Here is a 21,355-nt window from a genome sequence, read left to right on the forward strand (position 1 = left end):
CCAGGTATGCTGGCTCAAGAGGACAGTACGCAGGGTTTAGCACAGAGGGGATGATGGAGGCGAGTGACCGGGTGAGACAGGTTCACAGGAGTGGGGGAACTAAAGGCAGGTGTATTTCTGGGCCCTGTTGGTAACTTACCACAGTGGCTTTGGGTGAGAACAGTCAAGTCAGATCAAGAGCAGCTTTGGAGTGAAGGAAAACAAAGCCGTCCTTCCACCTCCCACGCCCTGCCATGTACCCAGCCTCCTGCAAACCCTCTCTTAGCTGCTTTGCCCTCTTTGATAATGAACAAATAAGGTCATCAATCCCATAGGCATTTCTGCCATGCAGTAATTTTTGGCTTTGCAAACATCTCTGTAATGTTCTGGAATTAAAATGACTGAAGAAATGAGACCAAAGGGTCCTAATGAAGAACTAGGATACTGAGCATCTTGTGGGCTTTATTCTCCTTAACTCCCATTCCATGAAGAATTTCCCTAAAGCCACTGTTTAACCTCCAGGCCTAGCATTTCAGCGTGTGTCATCGATGTCTTTAGAGCTGAGTATATCCCGTCCAATATCCTCAGATCAAGGAGGTTAGTGGTACAGCTAAAACTCAGAATTGCAGCTCTCTGAGGCTCCCTGGGCTGCCTTTCAGGGCAGGCCAATCCCAACATGGTCGAAGATGAATTTTACCAGGAGCTTCAAATGTTAGGGGCACAACAACCATTTTATCAACTTATTAAAATCTGTTCTTTGCCTGGCTGCACATAACAACTGTTCAAGTTCCGACCCCCAGTGAGTCCAATTATCACACTCACGAAATCTGGCCAGGATTTGGTCAAATTCCATTGATTCAAATTTTACTGAATTGGACCAAAATGATGTATAATGATTCAAAGCTTGAAAAGGTGTTTCCCTTGTTTAGTACACTTTCCATAGAGAGGGCCCACTGTGTATGTTTAAAGTACGGAAACTTGAAGCATTGTGCAATATCGTTCTTGCATGCAATCTGTGTGATAAACTAATTATTAGCCAGCAAAGTGTGAAGCCTGATGACCACTGTGTACTTCTGAGAATAAAGACTTAAAATTCCTGTATGCACAAATGCAGAAAAGACCAGAAAAGTTGGTAAGCAATAGCCTGTTATCTTTGTTCTCCTATTTGTACATTAAATATTTAAAAATATTTTTTTTCAAATAAGATATACAAAGCATAGTAGAGTGAAGAGGAACTTCCCAGAGGCCATCATCAATGTCTCAACTTTCCTTCCAGAGTTTTTCTGTCCATAGAGAACAGATCGGTGTGTTCATCTTTTTTCTTTCTTGCCCTAAATAACATTTTAAAGAAACAATCAATTCTTCAAACTGGCCTTTCTGCAATTAATTCTATCTACTGCCTACTTAGTGAAACATCTCAGGCTCATGCCTGTTTTAAAGGAAACTTGCTGCCTGTGGGTGATGGTCAAACTTCTAGAGGTACCAGAGCTTCCTTCCTTAAACAGGTGCCACATGAGCAACCTTGGGAGGAATCCAAACACACCAGGGTCCCCTCGCGGAGCCAGAGCCCACCTAGGGCTGCTCACTCTCACTGTCCTGTAAACAACTTACCTCATTAATTATGATCCTGCTGGCCATCCGCAGTCGGGTCCTGGGCCCAAACTTGTTGGTGATCATTATGCGTAGGCCTGCTTCCGGGAAGCTGAACTTGGGCGGGCTGGAACTCATGAGCTCGTCCACCATCACCACTGGGCTTTTGCCATACTGCGGCTTCTCCTTCACTATTGAGCACAAACCATGATTAGCACTGATCCCTCTGAGGACAGCATCCGAGCGCAGGGGACACTGACTTCCCTGTGCCTTGGGAACTCCCCTAGGCTGCAGCCCTGGCCACGGGCAGCCACCTTGAAGTCTGGGTGCCTGGCTTCAGCTCCTCCCGGCAGTCAAGGTGGGACCTTAGCTCTGAAACACCTGCTGACACTGTGTGGTAGAGCCCAGTGGGTCCCTGTTATAGGGCCACCCACAGGCACTCACATCCATGCCCTTCTCCTGGGCTAATTTCAAGGGTCTTCCAGCTTTTCCTCTAAGCCACCTACAATAGAGACAGGGCCCTGCCACCTTTCACCAAGACTGTGTGGGGACCTTTCTTTCCTCCTGTTTTCAGGGGCTCAAATGAAGCTTCCCAAATCAAAAAAGTTACCCAAGAGTAGCAAATGCTTGAGAGCAGTGGATAGCACTGGCTCTGAGCTGTCCATGAGGCCACTTGCTCTGTCTTTGAGTGATTAACTCAACCTTACAGGGGAGGATGCTTCTAACTTTGTTCTCCAAAAGGCAGGCAATGAGATCAAAGATTCGGGCCACAGCCCTTACATAGGCAACTGATACCCAGAAGAGGGGCCTGCTTGTCTGAGCTGCTGGCTGAGCCCAGGGACTCTGATAAACCCTGACACCCTTCAGGAAGGAGGCTGCTCTCTCTGACCCTTTCTTTCCCTTCAGGAGACAGAATAAAGCTACCTAATCTCTCGCCCACTTCCTTGCCACCTTCATAAACAGGTACAGTGCCAGGACTCAGAGGGGCTTGACATCTGATTCCAGGTCCCAAGGAAGTCTGTTTACCAAACTGCTTATGCGCGTGGCATGCAGAAGCAGGCAGAGTTTTCCCCTCCAAAGAGCTGTAAAAACAGATATTCCTGTCCCTATGCATTGGTTACCAGTTTCCAGAGAATATAACAGGGCAACCAGAGAACAGGTCTAGAGAGCAAACCTAGGACAAAGTTAACTGCACAAAAATGCAGAAATACACACCAAACACACACACTCCTCACCAAACAGGCAGCAAGGCGGCTCAGCAGACAGGAGGCATATGGGTTAGAAAACAAAGCCAGGATGACATGCATTGGTTGGAGACTGACGCTAACCTCTAAAGAGGCATGCGTTGTTGAACTGGGCTTGTGGTTGATTTTTTTTTTTTTAAATGCATGTGTTATGCTTGGATGAAAGCCGACTACTTACAATTTTAGAAGAGGAGAAGAGTTAAGGAGACAGATGCCCACAGAATTTGTCAGAGATGCTTAGCGCACGGTGGGTGCCGAGAGTCTGGGGCAGCGTTCTGGATGGTGGTGCAGATGCCAGGGGTTGCGTGAAGAAGGGTATTAGTAGCAGGCTCCTCCTACGGGTAGCCTCATGGCTGGGGTGGCTCTTCTCCTGGCTGAGTCTGATGGCTCTGCTTCTACTCTGAGGAGTAGGGGCACCCCGGCCCCATACCCAGAGCCCCACCCTGCCGTAGGGACACTAGAATCCCTCCCTCAGGAGCCTCCATCTCATGGGCAGGGATGCCAGCAAAACTTCCGGGCTCCGAGCTCCATCCAAAAGAGCCAGGTCCGGCCTGGGGGAACAAGTGGGCTCAAGAGGAGGGAGCCTGGAGCCTTGTGAGACAAGAGCCATGAGACAACCTGGCTCCTAGGACATCTTGTCCTGGTCTCACCTACCAAGTGACAAGGTGGTGTGTCCAAGCCCAGAGTGGCTACCCAGGAGAGAACTCAATGGCAGCATAGTGTTCTGGCAATTCAGCCCAAGGCCAGGCATTGCCCTCCAACCTCCCTGCGCCAAGCCAAAGCTGTGCCCAGGGCCAGGGCCAGGGCCACCTAGAAGGGTCCCATGAGCCTCCTGAGCTAGACTGGTATGGTTTGATGAGGTGGCCAGCGGTCAGGTGGCCCTGGCTGTCATAAGAGTGGTGAAGAAAATGATCCACCCTTCCTTTCTCCAGTTAAGAAGTTGGGTGATAAAAATTTTGATTTTATATGAGAAACACCAAAACTGATGACAGCAAAGTTGAGGCTGAGAAGAGTGTGTGTGTTCTTCAAAGAGTCTCCCAGCCAGCATCCCCTGCATTTCTTTCAGTGGGGTGGTCACACAGAGACCTACGTGAAGCTGAGGATGGGGAGGGAAACTCTACATCATCTCTAGCCAGAAGATTCCACAGCAACACCCTTAGGAAGGGGAGAGTCCCGAAGCCCTGGTTTCCTGGTGCCATGTGGGGTGTTCTGGGTCCCCCTCTTCCTCCTTCTCTGGTCAAGTCTATTTAGGGGACAGTGTCACATGCATGGCCCTCTGGGAGCAACTGATGGGGCAGTAAAAACTACGGTAAAAAGACCCAAAACCTGCATTCCCAGGCTCTCCACTCCCCAGTTCTGGTGGTCCAGGCTGCATCCCCTCTACTTTCTGCACCCTCTCGGGACCACTTTCTCCTTGGCCTTTATCTAAACACATTTACTCTGCTTAAAGTTGCAGAGTAACTATCCCCAGTGCCCAGGGAAGTGGAGGGGAGTCTTGGGCCCGATCTTCCAGTTTTCTAGATTTATGCTGGCCTTAAATATGTTTGGGAGCAGATAAATCATGGGGAAGACTTACTGTCATGGGTATGAAAGTGATGAAGACAGAATCGGTCAGAGCCCATAAAAGGCACCAAGTGGGCAGCAGCCTTGGAGAGCCTAGATTTCCCCAGCAATGGTGAAAAGTCGAGCCCCCCCCGCCCCCTTGAAACGAGGGGTGCTTCCCATGGGGCATTAGGGAGGGGTCTCCTTGGTTGGTCAGTCCCATATGTGGCAGGTAGCTCTGTGAGGAAGCAGGTATTTTCCACTGGCCTGAATGACTCACCATGTGATGTTTCTTTTCTTTGCCATGAAGGCCCAGAGGACTAGCTCTGTCCTGCGGGCCTGGATATAGGGACCTGTGATAGGCCCCTTGGAGCCACTGCATCTGTGGAGCTAAAATCCAAAGGAGTGGCCAACATTGTCCCCACCCCCTCTGAGGAGGTTGTCCTGGAAACCAGCTCCCTCTGGGGTGGTCTGTTCAGCATTTGTGAAAAAGGGCACAGAACCAAACACCAAGCTCAGGGGACTTCCTCTGCTTTGCCCTCAGGGGTGGGCATGGCAACCAGGATGAGGCCTGACCCCCACCCGGGCTACCCCCACAGGCTTCTTCCTTCCCCATAGGGAGAGTCATCCCTCAATAGGGCACCTGTGGTAGGTGTCATTCTCTCAGGGGTTACCTGAGACAGGACAGAACACCCTATTCAAAAGGCACCTGGGAGGAAACCCCTACTCCGATCCAGCCCGGGATGAGGACTATAAAGAAGGCCACAGAAAATGGATTTCGGCCCCCAGATGTCCAAGCCTGAGGCAAACAGTCCCCTCTGAGACCACCTGGTCCCACCAGAGACAACACAGAGGAGTTACCTGACAAAGAACAGGGTTTCGCCCTGGCCTCAGGAAATAATGGAGAAAGACCCGGCTGGCACCAGCCAGAGGCATCCTGTCTGGTTAAGGCCTTAACAATGCCTTGGTGGGACGTGGACCATTTTTTCCATATCCTAACTGGCAGCTGCCCCCACAGGGAATCACCTCCTCTCTGGCTAGATTATTACGGTTTCTAAGGAAGTGTTGCCAGTCGGGCCATGATGATTTGGGGAATTAGGCAAGACATGACAGAGGCCAGCTCCAGAGGCCTAGGACCCCCCGTTTTCAGATGAGGAAGCAAAGAACAATTGAGGAAATGAGACTGTTGCTCCTGGGGGAGGGGTTCCCGGCAGGGCTCTCCGGGCCGTGGGGGATGCCTGCTCAGCCTGGGGCTGCCTTTGCTGCCCCTGTTGCTTCCTCTGGGTAACTGTTTCTAGCCTGAGAGCTGAAGGTCTCTCCAGGCCAGTATCTGAGAAACTACAGGGAGGCCCAGGCCAGCTCTGCCACCCGAAGCTGTCAGCCCCCTGCCGTGAGCCCCTGCAGTTGTCGCTCAGAGGCGCTGCTGCATTTCGGAAGAGCCACATAGGTCTCAAGACTGCTGCAGGGGCTTGGAGAAACTCCCAGGGAGGTACTTACTGATTTTTCTTTTTCCCCTATGTCTTCCCCTCCGTCTTTCCCCCATCTGAGTGACACCAACCAGAGCAACTTCTCCAATACTGACTCTTTCAGGGCACCATGATCAGAGAGAGGTCAGAGAATGACAATTTGCGTGTGTGTAAGAAAGAGAAGAAAAGAGTGGCTTCTGTGACAGAGCTCTGCCATCCTGTCTGCTCAGCCTTACCTTGCCTCAGCAATGGCATGGAGGGGTCATCATAGCTACTGTCACAGAAATCATTACCAGCCTCCAGCTCACTGTTGACCGGGTTGCCGTTGGCAATGCTCTTTTGTTTGACTGTGAAAAAGGCTTGCATCTTCACATTGTACCTGCAAGTGAGGTGAGGCAGAGGGTCAGAGCAGTGGTGGGGAGGGGTCTGCGGGCTGGGCCTTATACCCTGCCCCTGGACATCTGGGCCTCGTGGGTTGTGTGGAACCTCCGCTGTTGGACTGAGTTGACATAGCTTGCTGACACAAGCCTGGGAATAATGTGTAGTCTGGAGGGCACCTATTTTCACTGAGCTGGCAGAGGGGTTCCTGGAATCATAAGAGAGGTTCCTTGGGCATTTTGCCCAAGAAAATGCTTGGCGCCTAATCACTGCATATTATAAGCCACAGTAATAAAGGAATTTCAGCCTGGCCTCAGGGACAGTGTCATAGGAGGCATCACCAGCCTGTCCTCTTCCTCCTCAGCAGATCCCACTTACATGGGCTATGCAGAGTCCCCTTGCACCCACAGCCCCTGAGAGGAGAGTGTCTCTCTCCATTCAGAGAACATCAGGCCAGCTCCTCTGAAAGGTACTCAGAGGTCACTTAAAGTCTTTTTTCTTGCAGTCTGACAGTTTATCACCTTTTTTTTTTTTTTTTGAGTCTCACTGTCACCCTGCATAGAGTACCATGGTGTCACAGCTCAAAGCAACCTCAAACTCTTGGGCTTAAGCGATTTTCTTGCCTCAGCCTCCCAAGTAGCTGGGACTAGAGGTACCCACCACAACACCTGGCTATTTTTTTGTTGCAGTTGTCATTGTTGTTTAGCTGACCCGGGCTGGGTTTGAACTTGCCAGCCTGGGTATATGTGGCCGGTGCCCTACAGCTCCTGTAGATGGAGCTACAGGCACCATCAATCACCCATTTTTAACAAAACATTGTAACTGTTTTATATAAATGTGGGGATTTCTATTTTTGTAAAACACAGAGTATTGCCTTTCTTTTTAATTACCTATGGAGGTGTGAGAAGGAAGATAAATCTGAACATAGCTTGGTTCACAGGTAGTTTTTATGGTTGGTTGGTTTGTTTTTACAGTGTGTGTATGTATGGGGGGGAGGCAAACATATAAATAATAACATTGTATATATATATTATATATAAAATAAAATTCACCATTCTAACCACTCTCATTTTTAAGTGCACAATCCAGCAGTATAAATTATTCACACTACTGTGTAACCATCACCACTATGTCCAAAATGTGTTTGTCATCCCAAATAGCAACTCCGTACCCAGGAATCAATAGCTCCCTATTACTCACGTCCCCTGGCCCCTGCACTAACCTCAAGTCTATAGTCTGTCTCTATGAATCTGACTCTTTCAGATCCCTCACGTAAGTGGAATCATATATCATTTGTTCTTTTGTGACTGATTTTTTTACTTTGCATAATGGTTTCAAGGTTCACCCATGTTATAGGCTGTCAGAATGTCATCCCTTTTTCTGGCTGAATAATATTCTTCACAGGTAGTTTGAGATGATTCTCAACTGGGCAGCTTCTAGAGGGCCTTGAAGTTGCACAACCTAGGACAGTATTGGCATCCCCAGTGGTACCCCCTGCAATTGTGCCAAGCAGTGACCCTGAGAAGTGGTATTTTATGAAGCCTGGAGTAGAGTTTAACCCGCCTGGTTTTTTGAAAAGAGTAGTAATATAGTATTAGGAGATGTACAGAGACAGCAAAACAGAGCAGTTACCCTGGACGTGGAGAAGCCGCCCGGAGCCAGGCAGACAAGATGCTTGCTATTTGTTTGGGGTGCAACCTCATTCTTCACATATCCACCACCCAGCATGACTCCCCTGACTGGGGTGTGGATAGCACCCCCAAAACAGTGTCAGAACACCCCTCCCCCACTCTGACTGCCCCCAACAGGGTGGCCACCAGAGATCTGGTAGAGGTTTTCCTCCCTGCTCTAAGAAAAGGCAAGAGAACACCATGGGACACGGCGTCACACAGCCCAAAGGGAAAGAGAAAGGGCACTTACTTCATGATCAGGATATAAAACCCATACAAGATGATGAGCACCAGGCCTTCCCACCTCAAAGAGAGAAAGACGACAGTGGTTAGAGCATGGGGCATGGCACATGAGACCTGGACCCAGAAGTGCCCAGCCCAGGACCCAGGTGTGTGGGAGGGATGCCCAGCCTGGGGCTGTCTCTCCATTAGAAGCTCCCTTGGTGACAGAGAAAAGGTCAAGAGGGTTCTTTTCAACTACAGGGATTTGCAGTACCACGTGGAGTTTCCCCTCGTTACCTGGGAAAAGGAGGGGCCAAAGCCACCACATCCTCGCATTCAGGGAGGGTAGTGGCCTGCATCACACAGACTTGACCCTAAGAGGCCTCTGGTCGGAACCAGAGAGGCAGTGCATACAGGTGCAAAGTGGCCCATGATCTGGGGACAGGGCCTGAGAACTGAGTGGATATAGTGGGGGCTGGTGGGTTGGGCAGGAGCCTCCTGGGCCACACACTAGCGTGGGGGGTCAGGGATCTTTCTGGGATGCCCTATTGCTACTTTGTTGTGGATGCAGCCCAACCACAAGATCAGTGGGGAACTTTGCACCTCTGACCACAAGCCTCTGAGGAGCCACACAAGCTTTCGTTTGTTCCTAATCTGACCATTACATAGTGATGTGCTCTAGTGCCTGGTGTCGTCTGCAGGTGTTCTGAGAGCTCTTCCTTTGCTGAAACAGAGCCCACAGACCAGCAGAGCTGGAAAGGTACTTCCAGGTCATCTAACCATCACCACCCTACTCCATCTCCACAGGAGGAACATGGCATACAAAAGTGAAGAGACCTTCTCTAGGTCACACAGTGGGTTAGAGGCCAGAATGGGATGAGGTTTCTCTAGGCCTACAGCACACAGCTGCTGTGTCAGGCAGTGGAAGCCCTCAGCCTGACTATCTGGCTCTATTCCCACAAATAATCTATGCAGGACACAGACCTTGAATCACTGTCATGAATAAGAAATCGTTATGGCTTATGAATGTAAGATGCATTCACAGCCTGTAAAATAGAGTAGAAATATCAACTTGTGCCTCAGAAGTTTGTGCCTTAGGTATCTTAACGTAGGAATCAATTCCTACCTCAGTGTTACAAAAGTGAGTCTCTGCAGTCTCCAGGTCACTTTTTTTTTTTTTAAAGTTTGCTTTTTTCACAGTAAGGTCTTTAGATTACCTGGAGTTTATTCTTATATAAGGTGTGAGGTAGGGATCTGATGGTACATTATTTGTATGGATTCCCAGTTTTCCTTAGGAATTTAAGATCTCCTTCCCAATTTTCTGCCTTGTCATGACATCTCTGTCATATCTCACATGACTGGGCTCCATAGTGTCATGCTTATCTTTTATAATATATCATGACATCAGGCAGTGTGGGCATAAAAAAGGAAAGAGTTTCCTCTCTTTGAAAGGCTAAAGGCATGATTACTTAGAATGCAATCCTGTTTACCTTCACAAGTTAATAAGTTTATGTTTGTAAAGTAACTTTTTAAAAGATTCAGTGAACTCAACAACAAGGTTAATGGAAAGTAACAATGACAAAAAAGAATAACAAAAAATAAACTTTAAAAACTTACCACACAATTTCTTCATCATATATGAACTGGAAGGCAAAAGAAACAGAGGGTTGGGGAAGGAGAAACACATTTATTCCAAAAGAAGAATAAACACAGACCCCTAAGCACCCAGAGTCAGCTCATCCTGGCCTTGTCATGCGGGTGACACAATGCCAGGCTCCTCCCTCCACATCTGAATTTTTCACCTGCAGAAGTTGGCCTATCCTTAGATGAAATCCAGGCTAGCAGGATACTGCAACACGCAGCCCCAGCTTAGCATGACTGTCCCTAGAAACTGTCCTTAGTCTATTATAAAACTTATGCTTTTTAATAGTTCAAGTAGCTGCTGGGTGCTGACTTGGCAGGAGCCTCCCCTTATTAATGGAGCAGAGCTGCTAAGATCAAGAAATCTCTAAGACCAGAAAGATACCTACATATACATGTACATGTTTATGTGTATGGGGGTGTGTGTGTGGCATGCATGTGTGTGTCAGGGGAGTGTATAATTTTCATAATCCCTTTGGAAAGTCCAAGGATGAAAGCCCAGCTTATACAATTTGAAAAGATGCTTGGGGTGACAGCAAGGACCTGTGGCTTCCTAAGAGGATGCTGACACTGCTCGACAACCCCCACCCAGCGTCTTTCACGGTCCTGTGGCTGCCCCAGCATGGCCCAGTGTAGAGAGGCTGCTACCACCGATCTGATTGTAGAGACATGAGGGTTCCTACATATGATGCCAGGAGAGGCTAGGCTTTTTCTGGGCTTGGGCCCATTGTCCCCTCTCCCTACTGTCACAGTGGGTGGCGCACATAGCACCTGCTTTGGGAAGCCACTTCTGAGAGGACCTTCCTGGTCAAGCATCCCCTAAACTCAAGGCTCTGAGGCAGTGGCACCCCACAAAGAGAAGGACATGCCACAACATGAGGATCCTGGGGCACATTTACAGCGATATTTTTAGTGTTTGCCCAATGGACAGCTACTGGCATTTAGAGGCAGTAGAGGACAAGGATGCCAGATAGACAAAAACACACAGGACACTGCTACTGGCTGAATTTTTTCCACATTTGGCCCAAGTCTTGTGTGTCGTGATAAATATTCAGGCAAGCGAAAAACAATGACCTGAGCATTGAACCTAACTTCATCTTACAAACCAAAGTATTTTTACATGGTTTTAGTAAATTTTTAATTTTCTAATAAGGTAATGTTGCTCAAATTGAGGGACAATTACACTTCCACTCTGTTTAGGTTTTCTGTATAGGGACAGCCGATCACCTCATTGGATTTTTTTTAGCATCTTTATACCAAAACATTCACACACTGAAAGATGTATTCTTTTATTACACATTACTTTATTTCTCTTTATATTATAGTTAGGGCATTATGACGGTTTTTTAAAATTGTGTATGGGTAGAATATTTTATCCACGGATTTCATTTGGGGCTATGGCAGACAGCCTCTAAGATAGCATCATGTTCCAACACCTGAAATTCATATGCCCCTTGAGTATGGGCTGGACCTGGCGACTTACTCCTAACAAACAGAATGTGACAAACGTGATAGGGCATCCCTCCTGGGGATTCAGTTACAAAAAGACTGTGTCTTCCATCTGAGCACCTTCTCACCCCGGCTCTGAGGGAGGCCCACTGCCCTACGAGAGCTGCCCTGTGGGATGCTCAGCAAAGGCCAAGGCCCTTTCTGAACCACGGGAAATGGGAGATAATAAACGTTTATTTTAAGTTACTGAGTTGGGGAGAAATTTGTTATGCAGTAACTGAGAACCACTACAAGGGACGTGACTGTCATAAAAAGTTGGCTCTAGGTCTGGTTAGAACTGTCACTCAAGGGCATCTTCCACCCCTAGAGTCTGGGAATGGCATGCACCTGCCCTTGTACCACTACTTTAAAGGTCTTTTGGATTAAAATGCTCCCTGTGAATGACACATTCCTTGGTAATATGTGACTGTCACATGCACTTCACTGTCAAATGCCATGGTGTTGCCCCAGGCCTCAGGGCCCACAGGGCAGCATCCCTCACTAACTGACCCCCCTGAGGAGCTCCTGTTCAGCCTCTGCCTTTTCTTCCTTTCCTCCTGGCTCCTCCCTTGCTCCCAGCTGCTACCTCTGGCTACTCCGAGCTGGTCCTCTCTCTTTCCCACGTTGCAAACAGTGAAACCAGAAACTCTGCTTTTTAAAACTGAGTCTGCTGAAATAGGGAAATGAAGAGAGCCTCAGTTGTGCAAAGTGCTTGTGCTTAACTGCACAGACCAAGAGACATGTGCTGCGGCTTTTCTAAGGCACGCACATCTTCAGAATGCTGCCTGGATTTGCTTGATAACCAAGGAGCCAGTTCTGAGTTTTTTAAGAAAGGGAGTGGTGGTGGGGCTGGGGGAGGGCAGCTGGCCCATGTGACCATGGTTCTCTGGTTACAGTGCCAGGGACAGAGAAGGGCAGATGTCTTAGGACTCTGCAGGACCCTGGCTGACCCAACACCTGGGGTGGGAGGGGCAACTCACCGCGGGCAACTCACCGCGATGAGCACGATGACAGACAGGGTGTAGTACACAGAGTCTCGGCACACGGCCCACCATGTCAGACGGACCACCTGCCAAGCAGAGACCCATCAGCTGCTGCTGTTAGGGGAGGGGCAGTCCTTCAAATTGTGCAGCTGCCCAGACGTGCAGGTGCAGGGCACCCCTACAGAGCTCCTCCTAACTCCAGACCAACTCCTGTCCTCTGGTCCATGGGGAGAACAAGAAAACCGAGTAATGTTCTAAAGCTGGCAAAACTACCCTCTCCTCTTCCAAGGTCCTAACAGTGTGTGTTTCACAGCAGAAGCCAGGGGCACTGGCTCTCCCTACCTGATCAGCTGCCCACTAGTGAGGCCACCTCTCTGAGGTCAAGTCCAACATTCTTTTGTGGCTCTGAGGAAATCTAACAGGGTATCAACAAAAAGCCAGCTTTATGCTCCCTGCTGGGGAGGCCCAAGTCAGGCTCAGGGCTAGCTCAGGGCTGGTATTACAGGAGGTATTTAGCTAGCCACTGCTGGGAAAGGCAAACTCACCTGCCCAGAGCCACAGGAGCTCCTGGCACAGCTGAGACTGGGTCTTGGGTATCCCCACTGCCATCCAACCTCTCATCATAGATGTTCATGCCCCACACCTCAGGGCACTTGTCTGCCAGGCTGGGGTTAGGGGAAACCACTGACCTGCCCAGCAAATAATCCACACACTCCGATTATGCACAGGATGTTGAACACAGCAGAGCCCACGATGGTGCCCACCCCAACATCGCCGTGGGTGATGAACACGCCTGGAAGGGAAAGCCACAAACCCCAGCCCTTAATACATAGCCCTGGCCTGCCCCTTCCTCAGCGTCCCCCTAACACAGAGAAGTAAGTTATTCATTTTTACTATCAAGCAGCAGAACCAGGGAGGTGGAGGTGCCCTGAGAAACCAAATACTCTAATCCTTTTTTTGAGGAATGGCTTCATTGAGATACAATTCACGTGGCATAAAATCTGCCCGTGCAAAGTATACAATTCAGTGGTTTTAGTATATTCACAGAATTACACAACCCAAACCACAGTCTAATTTCAGAATATTACCACACCCCCAAAAGAAATCACATAGCCAGCACCAACTGTCTGTCTTATAGATGAGAAAGCTAAGGCTCTGAACTGGCGAATGTCCCCACTTTCTGGGCACTAAACCTGAGCTCTCTCTAGATCCCATATCCTGGGGCTAGTGGGGATTTCTTACCAATAACAGAGGCGAACAGCTCTGGCGTTGAGCTTCCCGCAGCCATGAAGGTGGCCCCAGCCACATCTTCACTCAGACGGAGTTTCTGAAATAAAAGTGACCACAGACATTCAGGGTGTGACATGAGGGCAATGGACATGATAACTGGACACTCTAGCAGCCCCTGGGGAGCAGGAAAGCAGTGCTGTAACTATAACCAAGCTCCTCTGCTGCAGCCTCTTATCCCCAGGCTCTGAGGGCCTGCCCTCTGCCAGGCCTTCAGCTCAAACCTCCTTCTCCCCTTATGTTCATCCTCCAAGCCCCTGGCCAAGCAACATCTCCTTGATGAAGTCTTTCTGTGTGTCTACCCAGGGCCAGCCAGTTCCCTTGGACATGCAACGTGTCTTATCCTCCACTACCGATACAAAAATTACATGTGAGAAATTTGGGGCCAAGTGCTTGCCTCCCAACTGGGTGATGAGGGCAACAACTGGCCTTTGCATCTTTGAATCCCCTGTGTCTACAACAGGGTCTGGTACACATGCGTGACTCCTCAATCGCTTCCCAACCTCCCAAGGCTTCACTAAGGCACCCTCCGTCCCCACCACATACCTCACAGATCTTCTCTAGAGATGGAACAAAGAAGTCATCACACACAATGGCCAAGGCGTAGAACATGTACAGAGCCTGCGAAGGAGAGAGGAGGCAGGTCGGTCAGGGCACCTGCCAAAGATCCACCACACCCCAGACTAGGCTGCCCAGGCAGAGGCCACGGGACAGAGTGGCAGGGAGGAAAACTCCAGCACTGTAGAGATTTGTTCCCCCAATCCCCTCCTTGGCAAATGGGGAAACTGAGGCCCAGAGAGGAGAAATAACATGCCAACTCAAGCCACAGGATCTTGTGCTTCCCCCTCTTGTGATCTTGGGCTATAATAAGAAATGTGTGTTTGGGCTCTGCCTGGAGCTGCTGTCACACAGGTCCTAAAATCCTAGGACTGTCTCCTGCATGCTCATGAGGTGACTGGTGGCTGAAGACATGCCCTCAGGATGTGGGCTGGTCACTAAAAAGACCAAGGCACGATCAGAGGGTTGGGACTTTGAGTTCTACTCTCCAACCTCTGGGGAGGGGCTGAAAGTCAAGTTGATCACTAATGGCCAAGGATGTGATCAGTCATGTTTATGTAATGAAACCTACATGAAAACCTAAAAAGACATGGTTTGAAGAGTTTCTGGGCTCACATGGAGGTTCCTGGAAGGTGGTGCCTTGGAGGGGTGCATGAAAGCCCCAGCCCTTTCCCCCATACCTCACACTTGGTATTGCTTCCATCTGGCTGTTTGTCTGTGTCCTTTGTAATAATCTTTTTAATAAATGGGCAAATGTAATAATCTTTTTAATAAAGGGGCAAATGGAAGTTAAATGTTTCCTTGAGTTCCATGACTGGCTCTAGCAAATTAGTCAAACCTGATCAGGGGGTCATGAGAACTTGGATTTATCATTGATTGGTGAGAAGCACAGACCACAGCCAGGTGCTTTCAAATGGCAGCTGAAGTGGGGGCCATCTTGTGGGACTAAACTTTCAGCCCTTGGGAGCTGACACTGTCTCTGGGTGACTAGTGTCAGAATCGAAGTGAACCAGGAGACAACTAGTTGGTGTTCACTGAATTGCTTAGTGGATCAGGGGGATAAACCCACACACGTCTTGGTGACCAGAGGTGAAGCAGAATGTGGTAAATTAGCAGGGAAAACACTTAGTCTTTTCCTATCTTAAACCTCTCTTCTTTTTTTTTTTACTTTGTAAATCCTTTTTTTCTTTTTTTTTTTTTATTGTTGGGGATTCATTGAGGGTACAATAAGCCAGGTTACACTGATTGCAATTGTTAGGTAAAGTCCCTCTTGCAATCATGTCTTGCCCCCATAAAGTGTGACACACACCAGGGCCCCACCCCCCTCCCTCTGTCCCTCTTTCTGCTTTTCCTCCCCCCCATAACCTTAATTGTCATTAATTGTCCTCATATCAAGATTGAGTACATAGGATTCATGCTTCTCCATTCTTGTGATGCTTTACTAAGAATAATGTCTTTCACTTCCATCCAGGTTAATACGAAGGATGTAAAGTCTCCATTTTTTTTAATGGCTGAATAGTATTCCATGGTGTACATATACCACAGCTTGTTAATCCATTCCTGGGTTGGTGGGCATTTAGGCTGTTTCCCCATTTTGGCGATTGTAAATTGAGCTGCAATAAACAGTCTAGTACAAGTGTCCTTATGATAAAAGGATTTTTTTCCTTCTGGGTAGATGCCCAGTAATGGGATTGCAGGATCAAATGGGAGGTCTAGCTTGAGTGCTGTGAGGTTTCTCCATACTTAAAACCTCTCTTCTTAAAGCAGCAGCCTCTTTGCTAGCACCGGAGTCTACCCTCAAAAGGCAAGATCTAACCCTAAGGGCCAAGAAGGAAAATTTTAAGAGCGCCCTGCCGAAACAAGTGGCAGCTTGAAACCTATAATTTCCTGGGATATTACCTAATGCTAGCACATGTTAAATTACACAGGCCATTTATAAACTGGGAGGTTTGTGAAATAAAGAATCCAGACTCTTATACTGGATTTTTGCCATATGACTGTGGATAAGTCAAAGCTCTAGGTTTCAGTATCCTCATCAATTTAATGATGACACAGGAACAGATCAGTAATTTTAAAATGGTTGTGTCTGGAGCTTCTCCATGCCCAGCACATACATGCAGCTATCCAGTGGGGCTTCCCTGAGCTTGTCCTACATGCCAGGCACATTCTAGGAATCAGGGATATGGTGGGAAGGATGTCAGGAAAACCCTCTCGTAACATACCCTAGTGAGGAACAAACCAACAGCCAAACAGGCATCTATAACTCCCAGGAAATAAGTACAAGGGCCCCGAGGAGAGAGTGTACTTGATGCATCTGAGTAACAACAAGTGGAACAAAGCCAGTGAGGCTGGAGGGAGAGGCAAGGACCAGGACCCACGGAAAGGAGAAGGGTTTTACTTTAAGCATCAGGGGAAGCCATTTCTTTCTTTGAAGAAAAAGTGATATGGAGGTTCTGTTTGCAAAAGAGAAAGGCCTGGCAGCCTCAGCTAAATCAGTGTGACAATTCACAATCAATTAATTATGATTAAATAAAGTGGACGATATGTTAGTTGTGGCTGGGGCACCTAAGGTAGGTGTACAGTCTAGAGGTGACTGCCCCTGTATTTGACCCATCATCTTTTAGGCGGAAAGCACAAAGAAATATATTTATTTCTTTTCTTTCTTTCTTTTTTTTGAGACAGAGTCTTATTACGGTTGCCCTCAGTAGAGTGCTGTGGCATCACAGCTCATGACAACTTCCAACTCTTGGGCTTAAGTGATTCTCTTGCCTCAGTCTCCCATGTAGCTGGGACTACAGGCGCCCACCATGATGCCTGGCTTTTTTTGTTGTTGTTGTAGTTGTCATTGTTGTTTGGCAGGCCAGGGCTGGGTTCAAACCCACCAGCCCCAGTGTATGTGGCCGGTGCCCTAACCGCTGAGCTACAGGCGCCAAGCCAGAAATATATTTCTTTATAGCAGGGTGTGAGTAAAGGGGAGAGAGCAAGTGGGAGAGGCCTGCTACAGAGTTCAGGATTCTAACTCGAATTCGCACTCCTAGCAATCACTCTCTCCTCAGATGCCCTCAGAAACACTAGCAAGAAAGCGGCCCCAGATAGCACCCTGATTTCCAGCTCCCGGGCCAGGGAGCACCGCAGACAAAATGGGCTCCTAAGTTAGGGTCTTTTCGTGCTCTAAAGAAAAGGTTGGCAAACTTTTATATAAATAGTAGTATTTTAGGCTCTGCAGGTCAAATGTTCTCTTTCATGACTACTCTACTGTTGTAGAACAAAGGCAGCTACAGAACGGGTGTGGCCTGAGTTCCAATAAAACTTTATTTATAAAGACAGGTGGTGAGCTAGGTTTGGCCCTCTACTCTCAGTTGGTAACCCCTGCTCTAAAGAATTCCTTTAAACTTCTGGAGGTGTGCTCAGTTTAGCATAAAAGGCTTTGTCTCAGCTACGCCAAGACTTTCACAAGGCAGGGTTATAGGCCTGTGGGACAATCAGCCATGTCCAAACTGCCTAGGGAAAGGGGAGGGAGTATAAAGCCAGAGAAGCCAGAAAGATAATAACTCTATCATAAAAGTAATGAATAGGCTTGTCATTCAAAATTTGCCTATGAGTCTCATTCTAATCTTCATTTTTATTAATGGCTTATCCTGTTAATTGAAGCTTTACTTATTCATTATTCTCTAGTTGTTACTATCTATGTGGGAATCCCAGATTTCACTTTCTTAATTATCTCGTGCAAAGACTAATACATGGTTGGGTATAAACACACAAGCAGATGGTGCTGGGTGGTCGGGGAAGCTGATCAGGAGAAGAATTTTCTGTGGTTGATCCAAAGTAGAGAAAAAACATTGAGCATCTTTGTCTCCTCATACCATATAATAGAGTCAGCAAACTTTTTCTGTAAAGGGGCAGATAGTGAATATTTTTGGCTTTGTGGGCCATAGCTTCTCTGATGCAATTACTCAGCTCTGCCACTGAAGTGCAAAAGCAGCCACAGATAATATAGAAATGAGAATGGCTGTGTTCCAATAAAACTTTATTTACAAAAACAGGCAGAGGACCAGACTTCCCCATGGCTACGGTTTATCTAACTCCATCACAAGTGAGTGACCTGTAATTTACGTTTGAACCCATCATTTCTTCTTGAATTACTACTTGAACTACACCATAGTCATCAAGGCCTATCTGAATATAGAGGAATGTTTGACTAGAAGTGCACCCAAGTTTTAAACTACAAATACTCTTTGACTTACGATGGAGTTAGGTCTCAATACACCCATCTCTAAGATGAAAGTATTGTTGAGTCAAAAAGGCATGTAATACCCCTAACTGACTGGACATCATAGTTCAGCCTACACTCCCTTAAATGTATTCAGAACACTTTCATTAGGCTACAGTTGGGCAAAATCATCTGGCAACACAGCATCTGTTGTCTACTCTCCTGATGGCATGGTGACTGGGAGCTGTGATTTGCTGTCATTGTCAGCATCAGGAGAGAAAATCTCTTGCCTATCGCTGAGAGCCCTGGGAAAGATAAAATTCGAAAATCAAAGTACAGTTTCTACCAAATGCATATCACTTTTGCAACATCATAAGGTTGAAAAATCCTAAGTCAAACCATCTTAAGTCAGGGAGCATCTGTCTAGCTACATAAAGGTGGTAAAATGTAAGGATAGTCCAGGGAATCTTGACAGCGAGCACACAGAGAGGACTGACCGTGTGCCATGCAGGGCCTGATGCACTCGACTCTTGTCCATACATCATGTCTATTTTACAAAAGCAGAAGGTGTGGGATAGGAAAGACTTGAATTCCTGTGCTGTGTGACACTGGGCACATCACCTAATACACTGAAGATACCATTTTTCTTGGTGAGTAAAACAGGTCCCAAATCCTCTCTCCATACAGGGCTGTTACAAGCATGAACCAAGACTGCAGATACCCTATGGTTCTGCCTCACTGTGAGGAGGCTCCACATAGCACCAGCTTAGTGACATCAGTCCACGAAGACCACTTACACCAAGAATATGCAGCAGGATGGCTCCATGCTGTCGCTCCTTATTGGAGAACAGGTCTGAGGGGAACTCATGAATTGCTGGAAAACAAGAGGAGACAGCAGACCATTAGTTATCCGTGGGACTCCTGACAAACTCACTTGACATTTGGGAGTCCACCAAGGACCTACAGAGCTGCTTGACTTGGGACTGAGCAGAGAGATGGCAGCAATCTCCCAGTCCAGGGTAGACTGCTCAGGGAAAAGCAGATGGATATTCTAGCACCTTGGAGTTGACCATGTGTTAGATGTGCCTTGTTTTTTTTTTTTTTTTTTTAAAAACAGTACGAAATGCTTCACACCTACTAGGATGGCTATAATCTAAGAGACAGATAATAACAAGTGTTGACAAGGAACACTCACACGTTGCAGGTGGGAATGTAAAGTGGTCCAATGCTGGAAGACAGTCTGGAAGTTTCTCAAAAGATTAAACACAGAGTTATATGACTGAGCAATTCTATTCCCCAGTATATACCCAACAGAAATGGAAACATATGTTCACACAGAAATTTGTAAATGAATGTTCATAGCTGCATTATTCCTAATAGCCAAAATAATGTGGGAACAATCCAAATAAAATGCTCAGGATTTGAGTACCTTCCCTGTACTCCCTTGCAGCTCTGAGCAATTCACCTGCCTCAGATTGTTTATGGGTAAGAGAGAAGTAATTTCTTCTCACCTTTCTGCCCTATTTGAGATGACCAGTAGATTAGCACTTCATGAACAAATGCAGACACAAACAAATGCCATTTCTACAGATCCCCAGTAAGATACGCCACAGACTGATCCTCATCATACAGGATAGGCCAGAAACTTCTAGAAGGCAGACATTCACACTGTCCTGTTCACCACTGCATCCTCAATGCTTAGGTCAGGCCTGGTACACAGTAGGTTCTCAGTAGACCTTAGCAATTAACTCAATAAACCAATGAAAAGAATATTAATAAAAATAACAGTCTTTATCATCTCATCCTATTATCCCTGCAAACCCCTCAAGTACCTGGAATGACACCTGGTTCATAGTGTGCACTTGATAAATGCTTGTTAAATAAACTTCCAGGACAGAAATCCCTTCTCTGTAAATATAATTTAGCCCTCAGCTCTGAAAATGCTGGCTTCTTCTTTATATGGAAACTTCTCATTGTTAAGATCAGATTTTTCCAGTTAAGACACAGAAAACACTAGCTCCCCAGATACCCAGAAAATGTTCCCGCTTTGAAACAAGCAGCATTTAATGAAAAATAGATTCTTCTACTTCTCACACATCTCTCCCTCCCTCCCTCTCTTTCTCTCTCTCCTCTCCCTTTGTAATCAAAGTTCTTTAATAGAATTGTTGCTGTCAGTTCAAGGACATGGATTCACTTCAAGGTTTTTCAGCTCAGGGATGGAGAATTACAAAGGGAGAGGCTCTCCATTCCTGAGGCCAAGATCTTGTTTCCAGGAGAAATGCAGTTGTCTGGGATATTTCAGGGTAGATCAATAGACACTTCTGCCATGAAAATTCGAGACATTTCCTGATTCTCCAAATCAGTGTGTTGGGAGCTGGTGATTTATCCAAGCCTGGGAAGTAGAATAACATCTTTGAAAATGTTTGGAAAAACTAGAATCTTTCAAAATTAGAATAATATCATGCCATCTTTCTGCTGCTGAGGATATGTCTGTCCTCCAGCAGAGAGGGGATGTGGATTACAAATAAATGGCTTTGCCCTTGGTAGGAGCAGATGACTAGACACTCCGGCCCATGCCTTGCTCTGCAGCCCCCATGCATACGCAAGAGGGCCACAGAGGAGAGAGTGAACGCCATGCGTAGCCTTTATTTGCCAGCAAAGACAGACAGTGGGTAAGGAACAGAGCTCCCAAGCTGCCTGTGACCTACCATGCTGTACCCCATCCAAGTCTTCCTGGCATATCCTAAAGCCATGGGCAGGCCCCATAGCCATCAATCACAATCTGTTTTCAGATGAGGCTCAGAGACATGACCAGCTCAGGGCACCCAGCCATATAAAGCAGGACTCACAGCAGTACCCTAAGTTCCCTGTCCAGGATTAGGGGCTGCCTCTAACACCGAGATGTTCTGGCCAAGTGGAAATCAAGTGCATTGTGGATTGAGATGCTGGTTCAACCACCCGTGAGTCTGAATGACCTTGGCTGCATTGTTCAACCTCTCTGGTCCTCTGCTTGTCCAGTGACAATTTGCTGCAAAATGCAAAGCAATGAAACAGTCATCTTCATTGTGTGTGTGGTGTGCCCTGCAAGGCTACCAAA

The 21,355-nt window shown here is 47.3% G+C and overlaps 1 protein-coding gene across 2 annotated transcripts in view; it reads right to left on the reverse strand.

The window, feature by feature from the left end:
* The window catches only part of SLC24A4 (solute carrier family 24 member 4), a 152,653-nt gene that overhangs the window by 40,769 nt on the left and 90,529 nt on the right, over positions 1-21,355 (reverse strand). The window contains exons 4-12 of one of the 2 annotated variants that reach the window (XM_053603507.1): positions 19,056-19,132; positions 14,037-14,111; positions 13,446-13,530; positions 12,893-12,996; positions 12,215-12,289; positions 9,709-9,734; positions 8,120-8,173; positions 6,058-6,200; positions 1,591-1,760 (exon numbers count right to left, since the gene is read on the reverse strand). In XM_053603507.1, coding sequence (XP_053459482.1) covers positions 1,591-1,760; positions 6,058-6,200; positions 8,120-8,173; positions 9,709-9,734; positions 12,215-12,289; positions 12,893-12,996; positions 13,446-13,530; positions 14,037-14,111; positions 19,056-19,132 — 809 coding nt within the window. The remainder of the gene's footprint in view (positions 1-1,590; positions 1,761-6,057; positions 6,201-8,119; positions 8,174-9,708; positions 9,735-12,214; positions 12,290-12,892; positions 12,997-13,445; positions 13,531-14,036; positions 14,112-19,055; positions 19,133-21,355) is intronic. The other variant, XM_053603508.1, reaches the window with a different exon arrangement.

Source organism: Nycticebus coucang, chromosome 9 (genome assembly GCF_027406575.1).
Source record: "Nycticebus coucang isolate mNycCou1 chromosome 9, mNycCou1.pri, whole genome shotgun sequence".
In the NCBI taxonomy this organism is placed as follows: Eukaryota; Metazoa; Chordata; class Mammalia; order Primates; family Lorisidae; genus Nycticebus; species Nycticebus coucang.